Below are 13,336 nucleotides of genomic sequence, written 5' to 3' on the forward strand. Positions count from 1 at the left end.
GAGAACTGCCACTTCACTGAATAAGGACAATCTTTTTTCAGAAAGTATGAGACAAAGTTCACTGAGACTGAGACATTCTTCAAGTGTTTCTGAGGTAGAGGTACCAGGTGTGTCAGGGATGACATTTTATTCTGACATCACTATTATGTAAGAACAGATTGGATAAACTCATTTCTCTTTACTGTCACAAGCTTTTGATAAACATATCCCTCAAACTTGTTGTGGCTATTCATGACATAAATATTCAGGGCAGTATATTCTAAATGTCACTGGAGCTTTTTCTCATATGCTAACTCTATCTTAACTTCATTAGTTTCCACAGCAACCTCTTCTTGTTTTTGGATCGCTGTGCTTTTTACCGACCCAGACGGCAGCGTAAGCAGCCAACAAAACATGTGTTATCAAGTATCAGAGCTGTTTTTATTGCTACAATCATGAGCCAGACAGAGATAGAGATGATGGAGGGAAGAGGAATGCAAACCGCAGACAGGAGACAGGGAAGTAGTAGAAGATGAAAGAAGAGGAAAAGAAAAATAGCAGAAAGGGGAAAATAGAAGTGGAGGAGGAAACTAAGTTAAGCAGTGAGACACAAACTGAGAAAGCGCAGTAACATGTCACATGTGAGTCTGCGGCAGTGTTGCCAAAGCGAGGCTCTATTTTTGGAGGAGGAATGTACACAGAGGCCTCGTGGAAAGGGACCACAACAACAACAAACAGTACGCAACACGCTCCTACAAAGAGACGGCGCTCTGCAGAACATACAGTCACACAGCACCAACACGAGGGAAAAGAGGAAGAAGAGGGGACAGAAAATGTCAAGGCGTCAGATTTTCTGCTGAGATCTAAGAACACTGATTGGGATCAACAGGAAACGCAGAGACAGGGAAGAGAGACAGGTAAGAGATGGATTCAGCAACACATCCATGATCTCTGTGGTCCATATGATGGCAGGGCTTTAAATAAACTTAATATAAAGACTACTCTAAAGTAAGGCTTCTCTCCAAACATTCAACTTGGAGTTTTGAAATGTGTATAATCAACTCCTGAAACATTTTGTATCACATTGCTTTGAATATGGAAAGCTGTATTTTTGTGGGATTTTCGCCTTTTCTCATGGTTTTCACACAATCCGTGCACAAGAAAGGAGAAAGATGCTGTCAAATCCATCCACTCCATCTACAAGAAACACATAAAGCGCTGCAATTTCATAACAGCTGCACCTCTTGGTCAATGACAAGAAAATAAAAAATAAAAAGACAATCTTGAAGCAGAAATAGCTGCACAGGTGTTTCTGTTGTAATCTATGTAGACAGCCAGTCTCTACAGTAATCACTTAGGCGGGCTGCAGGCCCTCTTTGTAATGTGTCTGGAGCTGTATGAAGTGATGGATTAATATATTACAACTCTCAGTCCTAAATCAATGAACCTCACTTGTCCATTTTTTTGTGCTTTCTTCAGCTTTTTATGCACTAACTCAGATCAATTAAATGTTGCATCATTTTTTTGTTGTGTTTCACACAGCATACCACCATGTTTGGAGTTAGAGCAACATTATAATATTTTTGTGAAAAAATCTTTGTGATTATCTGTAGGTTAAATGGGCTACATGAAAAAGGCAATGGCTGACATAGTTATCTTTTTTCACCTTAAGATTTCTGATAATGAGAAAAATCCAGAGAACAATATATCACAAAATATACAGAAAGGTTTTAAACATATAATTTAATGAATTGTCATTCACAAACATGTTATTTCATATTTATTTATCTATTTATTTATTTATTTATTTATTTATTTATTCATTCATTTGTTCATTTATTTATTCATTTATTTATTTCTATTTATTTATTTATTTATTTAACAAAATCCAAATTTTAAAAAAAAATCAAAACTGATGAGGAAACTTTTATTTCCTTGGTTTCCAGTTATCATAAGCACAGATACACTGCAAGAAACTGAAATCATATTAGGTGCTTTTTGTCTTATTTTCAGTAGAAAATGTCTTTACACTTAATATAAGCCACATTCAACCGACCAAAAATTATCTTGTTTTAAGTTTTTATGTGAGCTTTAAATGAGGTTTGAATTGCTTGAAACAAGTTAAAAAATATGCCAGTGCAACAAAAGAAAAGTTACTTGTATTAAGACATTATTCTAGATTCAAGCAACTTTTCTAGTAAACTTTTCTTTTTCCATTGGCAGATTTTTTTTCCTTGTAACAAGCAATTCAGACCTCATTTTTGCCTTTAAATAACTTGAAACAAAACATATTTCACGGCTGGTCAGGTGAATGTAGCTCAAGTGAAGTATAATAAGTAAATTTTTGCATAAAATAAGACAAAAACACTTAATAAGATTTCAGTTCTTTGCAGTGTACATAGTTTTACAACCGTACACAGGACTGTACTGGAGTAAGTTCAACTGACTTGATGATTGATTGGTTCAGAGGTTCAATTCAGTAAATTTATGATCCATGTCAATCCTGACAATCCCAAGCAGCCTAAAAACAACCAATTTTTAGATGTTTTTGGAATAACAGCTGTATTCTCGTGAGTAAATAGAAGCAAATGCGCATTTTATAGCTTCACTCAAACATGAAGCAGATACTGTTACATGTGCTTACACAAGATTAAGGAGGTTTTGGTTTTGGCTAAAATCAAATGAACTGATTTGCAGATTACGCCATGGACTCTGTCCTCAGTATGGACCAACCAGCTGAGAATGTTTTCCACTACAAAGACCAGGAGCAGTCATCCAGCCTGCTGCTGCAGCTGAACAGACTGAGGCTGGAGAAGATCCTGACTGACGTGTCATTGTGTTCAGATCACAAAGAGATCCCGTGTCATCGTAACGTCCTGGTCTCCAGCAGCCCGTACTTCAAAGCCATGTTCTGCAGTAACTTCTTAGAGACGCAGCAGGCCAAGGTTACCATAAAGGGCGTCACATCAAACATCCTGAGCAGCATCATTGACTATGTTTACACAGGACTCATTAGTATCAGCATGGAGATTGTGTTGCCTCTAATGCAAGCAGCCTCCATGTTGCAGTATGGCCGACTCTTTGAGGCCTGCTCCAGCTTCCTGCAGGATCAGCTAAGTCCTGAAAACTGTTTGAGCATGATTCGACTCTCTGAGATCATGAGCTGTAACAGTTTGAAGAACAGAGCGAAGGAGATGGCCATGAAGAGCTTCTCTGACGTGTCTGTGTCCGAGGATCTGTGTGAGCTCTCTTTACCTGAGCTCATGGGCTACCTGGAGGATGACAGTCTCTGTGCAGAGGAGGAGCAGGTCTTTGAGACACTTGTTGCTTGGATCCACCACGATCCTTTATCCAGGCGAGGTGCCATCGGCGACCTGTTCAAGAAGGTTCGTCTTCGCTACATCCATCCGACCTACCTCTTCCAGTTCATCGCTAACGACCCTCTCATCCAGTCGTCCACCCTCTGCACTGAGCTCATCGAATCTGTGAGAAGACTCATGTTTGCTGTCAGCACAAAATGCATCACCGACACAGCTGACTTCAAACCTCTGTGGGTGGCACCAAGGCGTTACTCCTACCATGACATGTTGGTGGTGGTTGGAGGGAGGAAGAATAATGAGCAGACGTCCAGAGAAGCTCTAGTCTACGATGAGCAGAGCGAGAAGTGGCAGTGGCTCGCCAAGCTGCCTGTTCGTCTGTATAAAGCTTCCTACGTGGCTCTCCACAGCGTGTTGTATGTCATTGGAGGCCTGACCACAAACACCAAGTACAGCCAGCTCAGTACAACAGTCTACACCCTTTCTCTGAAGACAAACCAGTGGAGGACAGCAAACCATATGCTGGAGCCTCGCTTTGCCCACCAGAGTGTCTCCTACCTCCACTTCATCTTCGTCCTGGGTGGCCTTGGCCCTGACAGACAACTGACAGGAAGTGTGGAGAGGTGAGATGAGCCACGGTCACACATAAAGCATAAAATACACAAACAAGCCAAATTAAAAACAATCCCCGGTGTCTTTACAATCCTTTCAGGTACAACAGTATGTTTAACCAATGGGAGACCATGGCCCCCATGCCTGAGGCTGTGCTGCACCCTGCAGTGGCTGCAGCTAACCAAAGGATCTACATGTTTGGAGGAGAGGATGCCGTGCAGAACCCAGTCCGACTGATACAGGTGAGACACCGTGTTCTTCAGTCAGTGTGACCTACTCTACAGGTCAATGTAACACTTTCATATGATGTAACGGTCCCCCTTAAGATAAATAGTCTGAGGTTAATCATCAAATGCTAAAAACAGACACATGCAGCAGCAAAGAGTGAACTGTTAGTGAAAGCTGAAGAATGCAGGGTTTTTCCAACAGGAATACCTTCTCTTAACCCAGGGGTGGGCAAACTTTTTGACGACTTGTCATGCAACTTTTCGTTTTCAAATAAAAAATCAGAAAACAAATAATGGTCTATTTTTCGCTGTTTTGATTTTGTTTTGAAATTAAAATTAGAATATGAGAGAATGGAATTATAATGGGATTTTTAATCCATGTATGGTTCGTTCTTTCGTTATTCTGTTTCAAAACAAAATAAAAAAATAAAATAAATAAAAAACAGACTTGTTTTATTTGTTTTTCTGTTTTAAAACCAAAACGGTAACAAAAATATTTAGTTGTCCACTCCTTATTGAACACTCGACATTCTTTGTCCACTTTCCTTTTCTTAGATCCGTTCATCTTTACAGAAGGGCTGATGGGTCAGAGGGTAAAGTGCAAATGTGGAGTAATAGGCCTACGCTTAACCTCAACAAAGCCAATGTCTCTACAGCGCGCCATCTAATGGGAAAACATCAGAATTGCAGGGAAAATAAAACATTAACAAGGTTTATTCATTTAATTTTTTCAAGTTCAGCGGGCCGGATTAAAACGTTTAATGGGCTGCATGTGCTGATATCAATCAGTATCAGCCAACTCAGTCTTGGCTGATACTCGGGACTTGATGTTGTAACCAGTTTTAGAAGGAAAAAAAAATTCCTGGAGTATTTTAACGTATGCCGTTAATCTGCTCTGATCTATGATCAATGTTCTTTCTCTTGAGTGCAAAGAGTTCAATTCAGTATTAGGTGATCACTTTTACGGTACAAGAGCACACTCTCACAACAGCAAGATCAGATTATATTTGGTTAACGAGTCCAGATCCAAATTATGTTACAGTAGCAGGTGTTAATGGGTTGTTTTTCTATATATTCCTCTAAACGTTCACATTGAAACTTTCACTCATATGTCATTACCCTTAACCCCGTCCCCTTTCCCCTCCTTTAGGTGTATCACATTGCCAGGAACATGTGGTCTAAGATGGAGAACAGAACAGTGAAAAATGTGTCTGCTCCCGCTGCCATTTTGGACGACAAAATCTACATTATTGGAGGTAAAAACAGCTCACAGACTTAAAGTAATAAAGGAACCACATTCATTTTGCATAGGTTCATTCAAGGACTGATACATTTTATTTATGAATGGGGTTTTAGAAATACAGCACCCCACTCGCACATGCTCCTCCTCTCAGAGTAATGTCTCCCTGTCACAGGATACACCAGGAGAATGATTGCATACGACATCAAGGCTAACCGGTTCATCAAGTGTGCCAACCTGAAGGAGAGGAGGATGCACCACTCCGCCACCGTCCTCAATAACAAACTCTATGTCACTGGCGGGCGCCACATCAATGGCCATGATGTCATCGAGGACTCCGACAGTTTTGAATGCTATGACCCAAAGATGGACACCTGGGTATCTAAGGGGGCTCTGCCGTATAAACTGTTCGATCACGGCTCTCTGACTCTGACACACATCCAACAGACATGGGCAAAATCATAGCTGTGGTCTGATCCTTACATCAACACTGAAATCTGAAACTGAATTATTAAAAAAAAATGTCCATACATTAAAAAAAACACTCGTTTTGTTATTCAAATGCCATCTTCATGTTTTGATACTTTAAATGTGTTAATTTTCATTTTTTTCAGACCTTTTTTATCTCTTCAAAGGCAGAAAAAATCTTTAAAAATCAACCCAGCCTGCTTCACAGTGGATCTTTAACCTGTCTGACTTCACAGATGCTTGAGGTGCTATATTTGGTCCACTCTAAATCATGAGATTTGACTTGTCATGTTTAGATCCCAGGGCTGTGGTCTGTCTCAGCTGTAGATCTGAACCTGCTGCTGTTGTTGTCCTCTCAGCTTGTTTAATGGGTCATTTTAAGAGCCAGTATTGCTGCCAAATGTTTTACACTGAATGACTATTGATGAGTTTGTTAGCTATTTGCAAAGAGTACATAAAGACTGTTTGTTAATATGTTTTTACTGCTTTAGCTTCTAACTGCACTGTATCAATCTGTTGATGATGAAATATCAAATGTGTCATTATGAATGCAAACTGTATGCGGAAATATTTATTTACTTTGCCCCTTTTGCTCAGAACATTTTGAATACCAAAAAATTGGTAGTTTTTGTATTTTACATGTTCATTCACCTAGATCAAATATCGGTGACTAAATTCAGGTTACAGGAGAGGAGGAACATTTTGACCCCTTCCACCACCATGCATACAAGGTATGCGCAAATTATCAGGCAATATTGAAGTCACAGCTCCAGCACTATATGCTAAGGAGGACAGTACTAAATACTGAGTGATGTCTGTGTCACTAACTCCTGAGAACACAGATGTTATTAAAAATGTAAAGGAACTATTTTTTTTCCATTTTATTTGGGCCTCTTGTGTAAATTAAGCCTTTGTTTAAGTCTTTTCTATTGTTTTTGTACTATTTCTTCAGTTGGAAGTAATGATTTTTACAATAAAATTTTAATCCTTATAATCAGCCTCTCTTAATCTCTCTATATCAGTACATGATTTCTCACCAGTGCTTTTAGTAACACTGAATGCAACCTGAGCAGCACATGAGTCATGTGCAGTTCATCATGTGTCTGTCTGACCCCACTCACACTTCTGTTCACGCAGGACTTAAACATGCCCCAACAGATCCCTTCAATCTACACACACACACACACACACACACACACACACACACACACACACACACACACACACACACACACACACACACACACACACACACACACACAGGGGGCACAGAGGATGGTACAGTTAAGGTGTCCTCTTACATAGAACAGCCTTATATTTCATCCAGTGTGAACATGTTGCAGCCACTCTTCGCTCCACCTGTCGCAGGTAAAATCAAAGTCAGGGTTGCCCAAAAAAGTTTCAGCTGACAGACGTACATTTTTATGGTTCTGCTGATTTAAAAGTCACGTGCAGAAGTCATCGACAGTGAAGACATAAAGCTAGATACAGTTGCCTCTGAAAACAGAAAGCACGTTGCATTTATTGGCTCTGCTGTGGGTTGAAGAGAAAGACATCACTAACATGAGGAGATGCTGTGATACAAGTCTAATGAAGAAAAACGCAGCCTACTTTAAAGTGAATCTACTTAAGGATTAGTGATAGATAAATTGATTACATAATTTTGTTCACTGATGACTTCACAGATCACAAATATCATGTGGAGTAAACATAGTGTGACCAGGATGCAATCCATGGGACTCTCTGTCCACTTCTGTGAAATCAGAAGTCACTGGGTCAAAAGTTTCACCCCTCCTCTGCCAGCGAATCCAGACCAGGGGACGGTGGGAGGAATGGGTGAGAAAAGGTGGGGGACTGGAAAAAACTATAGGTGATCTGATGTTATTTTGAGACACAAACAAGGGGGCGAATGTTACACCACGTGAGGCATGTGGTCTGTTGGTTGCCATGCGAGCTAGCAGATGTGAGAGATGACTCGAGAGAGGCTGATGAGCTGGGTTTCACAACAGGATCTGAGTGGGTGATGAAACTCAACCAAGAGGAGCAGCAACAGGTGTATCTGTGTGTGTTTGTGTGTGCAATGAAAGTTTCTGGAAGCTTGAGCAGGGAAGGACAGCTGTCCCGTCTGGTCACAACAAAAACAGGGAGGATAAACATAAGAGAGACGGAAGGAGAGAGACGATCCACTCCTAACCTCTTAAATTGTTGTCATTTGATAAATTAATACTAGAAACTATTGATTTAAATATAAACTAGTCAGATAACTTGATAGAAACACACCTCAAGAAACATCATGCAGGAATTGATGGTTAAAATGAAACATGTGGATAACAACAAGACAAAGTTTACAGCCAGCCTTGCCCATTGTTCACTGTACATTAAATAGACAATGTGCTTTCATGTTCCTTCCATTTTGAAATGTGAAGAAAAAATACCACCTCAATGGGTGCTGCCATCAGAGCTGTCAACTGGTCATCTCTAAAAACAAATAAACTAAACATGTAAAAAAAATATTGGCCCTGACATGTAAATCGGCAAGTTAAAAAAGGCTGTTTAAATAGGGATCATGTTTAAAAAAAAAGGTGTTGGACTTGTCTTTTGACTTTCTACTTTGACCCATGTTTCATCTGTTGTAATGGAGGAGGTTGACCTTGTGACCGATGCTGCAGCCAGTCACCAAGGGAGCTCTGAAAGTTATGGCTTCACCCTGGTTATTTTTGTTCAAGACCAATATTTACTCAATCTATTGGTCAACGAAACAATGCCAATATGCTAATAGAATAGAACCGAATAGAATAGAACTTTATTGTCATTGTAACATGTACAAAAAAATTGAAGTCACAGCAGCAATCAAGAAAACAAAAGTAAGAAAGTGTATAGAAAATACAAAAAGGTGCATGAGAAAATAGATGATGACAGCTTGTCCATCATTGTCCAGTTCAGCCAGCATCCACCTCTATGGGGTCCAGGACTGAGTTTCTTCAGTCAGGCTCCATCTCTATCTCCTAGATCCTGTCTGCTCACAGCAGGTGAAGCTCTTCCGACATGGCGTTGGTGTCTGATGTTAGGTCATTTAGCCATGTCTGTGAATAGCATGATGCTACTCTGCCCTCTGGTATTCCCTCTGTTGCTGGGTTAGCACAGCTAGCTCGTCCATCTTTTTGGAGATAGATCTTACGTTCCCAATAATGATGGATGGAAGGACAGGTCCATGTCGTCACTTCTTAGCTCACACCTTAGAACCAGCACGTCATCCTCACCTCCTTCTCCTCACAATGTGGGAAGACATCAGGCCTTACACCAGTTAGCATTGACATGCTACAGGCTCCAAACAGCTCAGTTCACATGTAAACGATGTGACCATAGTAACATGTAGGATCTCCAGACAAACACAGGAGAAAAAGTAGTAAAAATATCACTGAAGCCACAAAAAGTTTGGTGTTCATGACCAACGAATGAGCCATACAAAGTAATGATCCACTCCAAATACAAAGATTACGAAAGAGATGAAAAAATGACAAGAAATGCAAAGAGAAAAGAGAGCTGCTGCAAAAGGCAGCCATAGCCAACAGGACGGCGCCTAGCAACCTAATGCTTCACAGGTGTATGATGGGAAGGATGGGGAGTTGGGGTGGCACCCAAATCATTAGGACGTATCATCTTTTAAGCATGAATATCCATAAAGTTTGTGGCAATCCAACACATACATTTTGAGATGGTTTAAGTTAATGTGTACAGGACACAAAATTTGCATCTCCTCTGACAGCAAAGGAATCATTTCTTAAGACAATGAAACACTAGAAGGCATTAGTAGTAGCAGACATGTCAAAGAAAGCACTTTTTATCTTTAAACTGACGGACTATTTTAGTAATCATCCTTTAAATACAATGAAATGTTTTGCAATCTATTAAGTTAAAACCACTGCAGGCTTCACACTTTTGTTTACACTGAAATAATAGCTGGCCCCCAGAAGGCACCACAGCCAGATGCCTGAACCACCTCAGCCGACACCCTCTAGTTATCTAAGCCTCTGAGACAAAGCCCAGACATCTTCACATCGACTCAATTTAACAGCTTGTATCTGTGATCTTATTCTTTTGGTCAGCTTCTAAAACTCATGGCTGAAGGAGAAGGTTGGAACCCGGATTGATCGTAAATCAAAGCTTTGCCTTAAGGCCCAGACCTGCACAATGTCTACATTAATGCTGCTTCTGCACCAGCATGTTTGTCGATCTCACAATGCAATTTGAGATGCTTGGACTCCCTCACTTAGGGCAAAGCCTCACTCCCCACACAGAGGGAGCAATCCAACATAATTCAGCAGAGAACCATGGCCACTGACTTCCAAGCCCCAAAATATTTCAGTCCAGGCCAAAGTGGAAGACTTATGATCTTTTTGTTGGCAAGGGACCTTTGTAAAGCACTGTACCGTACTGCTGCTTGCATTAAACAGAGCACAACTCTGATTAATCATTGTTTATTATTCCCTGAACAAACCTAAGAGGGGCCTGTGGTAATAGCTTTTGTCTTGGTTAGTCATTGACTGACTGACCACTTGCCGGGACTTTCCAGGTCACCCTGTAGTTTGGCCTACTCTGAAAATAGAACTAATTAGACTCAGGGGACTCACAACAAGACCATGTAGATCACAGCCAATGTGACTTACACAATAATACTTCAGTCTGTATGTTCCATTTTATAAAGACACAAGTGTGGTCTTTGTGGTCACCCCATACGAGGAACTTTCAGTTTGGTTCATGTCTGCAATATGTAATGGTTGATACAACCAGTCAGCATACAGCTGTCTCATGTGCTGTGATCCATGGTCATGTGACCTAATGTTGATATGTTTTAACATGCTGTGTGTGCAGAGCTCTTTGACCTTTTGAGTATATCAAGAGGTTGCATAAAAATATCAGAAATGAAACCACTGCATCAACAGATGCACCTGTTTCCAAAGCTTCAGCAACATGGCGCCTAAGATAAACAGCTTAGTCATGTCTGGATGAGTTCAATGACTTTTGAAAAACTGTCTCACTTAGCTGAGTGACAAGATTCTCTATTTACACTAGACGACAGGAAGGAAAGGGATGATTGAAGCCTTTGTTAGAAATTGAATGAACTTTCAAGCACTACAGGGCAGTTTTTTGCCATCACTTTTTGATCTGCAGCACAGCAACGTTGTTAGCAACATCAGCAAGTCACACCATGCTGCGCACACAGGATACGGACACGGCACAAGCACTGCACGAGCTGGAATACTGTCTCGCTGGTTCTTAGAAGAAGAAGCACACACTTGTTGTACTCCATGTGCTGCTGCTGCTGACATGTTAAGCAGATTGTATAGTGTGTCGTGAGTTATGAGGAGCCAGAAAACACTCCTCTTTCTCTGTTTAGACATGTAAGCAAATACTCCTTCACTCACATGGACGAACACACACACACACACACACACACACACACACACACACACACACACACACACACACACTGTAGTTTTTTTTTAAATCACGAATGAGGAGACAAACAAGCTTTTGGGAAGTGCCTTGCACCTCTGTGTCACCTGACATCAGTGATCAAAGTGTTGTAGGTGAGACATTTTAACACTCCCTCAGTGATGTCTGTGTTATCGTACTTACTGTATGCTGATGACGTCTCTCAAACACACATCAGTCTGATCTCCTGCAACAACAATGCACAAGGAAACATTAACTTCTTGGTAAATACACATGCACAAGGTTAAACTACTTGTAAAGCTTTCAACAAATAAAATAAACTTTGACCCTGATCCTGAAAGCCTGACAGATGAATGAGTAAATAAATCATGTGTTTAATTAAGCTGATAGGAGTTGACCTAGTGACCAGAGCGGGCTTAGTTACACACCATATTTAATGCTACAGTCCAAAATAAACCAGGTGATGTCATCCAGTCTTCATGGATCAGCTGGGATTTAATGGAGAACAATGGAAACCCCCTACAGTTATTCCCACACAATGAAACTAAAGCCTCAAGAGGCATCTAAACAACAGCATCACTTACAACACTAAAAATCAGGGGACTTTAGAGCCACATTACTGTAAGACTGTAATGTTTTAAACTGGGATAAGACTTCCTGAACACTATTACTTTCATCCAAAACAGGATATTAGTCACTGAATGCTGCACTGAGTCACACTTAAAGTTACAAGGTTTTCTGCTGTTAAGTCCTAAATGTAGTCAATTGTGCAGTCAGCTACAGTTTGGCTTCTCTTTATTGTTAAAGTGTGGTTTATAGTAGAGCAATGAGTGCAGAAATGATTAGGTCAACATGATACCGGTGTGTCTATTCAATAAACATAGTTTAAAGATATCAGAACAACAACTAAATTATGGTGTTTCTAATAACAGTCTTTTTTGTTTTATTCTTCAATGTATGATTATTTAATAGCTTTTATAAATATTCATGTGAAGATGTGACCATTGATAAAGTTGGAAACCTGGAGGTGAGAGTATTTCACATACAACAAGTTGACTTTCAGCTTTTAAGACTATAGCTTTTTCAACGGGGCCCACATTTTAACCACTGACTTAAACCAGTGCCCCCTCACAATGAAATTCCACACTAGACATGATACTGGTAACAAATACCCAGAGCATCATAATTAAAAAAAATTCACAAGGCAAAACCCTTTAGCCAGGATGGGTAGAAAGGTGTTTCCTCCTATTTTATAATCTCAACAACAAACATATTTTAATACTGTGGGTGTTATTTGTCAGTTGTTGCTGGAACACATACATCTATATCAGTCCTTCGCACAGCTTACATCCTTGCATGTCTAATTGGCCACACAACTTAAGACCCCTGAAGTTAGCATGTAGCAACCTGTCTTATCATATTTTGAAATGTCTGATCAGACCACAAAAGATCACAAACTTAATTAAAAAAAAAAAAAAAGTAAAAACACCTCAGTTTCATGATAGACATCAAAACGCTTGCAGAATACACTTTTAAACACACAAATCACTGCACCACTTATGTAATCCTTTCGTGTCTCTGAATCTCATGGTGTTGCAGGAGTGGAGGAGGGGTGCGTTTGTGGACAATCCGTCCATTTGAGTCCTATACTAATGTAATGTAGCGAAGAGGAACAGTACTTCCCTCTAAGAAGTTTATGGACGTGGTTGCGCTGATTTGAAAAAGACTAATATCCCAGAATGTCATAATTAAGCACAGCGGCTTTATTGATGCAGTTACCCTCCTCCTGTCACAGAAAAGACAGTTACATAATCGTCTCCAGAATCTCTGAAACGTTTTAAAGTGTTTTTTTCTTCGGCGTTATGACACATTAATGCCTCTAAAAATGACTTTCTTGGCCTTCTTTTCAAGACATGGGACGTTATGTTACCTCTGCGGTGCTCTCCAAGAGGTTTTGCAACCCTTCAGTTGATAAACAAAGCCACGTGTTGCAGGGAAGTTTCCAAAGTGGGCGGAGCTTACATGTTTCCGGGTTC

General features: G+C 40.2%; 1 protein-coding gene across 2 annotated transcripts in view; it reads left to right on the forward strand.

Annotated features, from left to right (window-relative positions):
- The window catches only part of LOC141800975 (kelch-like protein 38), a 37,941-nt gene extending 31,238 nt beyond the window's left edge, over positions 1–6,703 (forward strand). Inside the window, exons 1-5 of one of the 2 annotated variants that reach the window (XM_074683853.1) lie at positions 662–896; positions 2,677–3,919; positions 4,009–4,150; positions 5,286–5,391; positions 5,551–6,703. In XM_074683853.1, the coding sequence (XP_074539954.1) occupies positions 671–896; positions 2,677–3,919; positions 4,009–4,150; positions 5,286–5,391; positions 5,551–5,840 (2,007 nt within the window). In that variant the 5' untranslated portion in view covers positions 662–670 and the 3' untranslated portion in view covers positions 5,841–6,703. Of the gene's footprint in view, positions 1–661; positions 897–2,676; positions 3,920–4,008; positions 4,151–5,285; positions 5,392–5,550 lie in introns of those variants that run through there. The other variant, XM_074683854.1, reaches the window with a different exon arrangement.
- The last annotated feature ends 6,633 nt before the right edge of the window (positions 6,704–13,336 follow it).

Source organism: Halichoeres trimaculatus, unplaced genomic scaffold, assembly GCF_033239565.1.
Source record: "Halichoeres trimaculatus isolate MK-OKI-2021-1 unplaced genomic scaffold, fHalTri1.1 fHalTri1_scaffold_12, whole genome shotgun sequence".
Classification (NCBI taxonomy): Eukaryota; Metazoa; Chordata; class Actinopteri; order Labriformes; family Labridae; genus Halichoeres; species Halichoeres trimaculatus.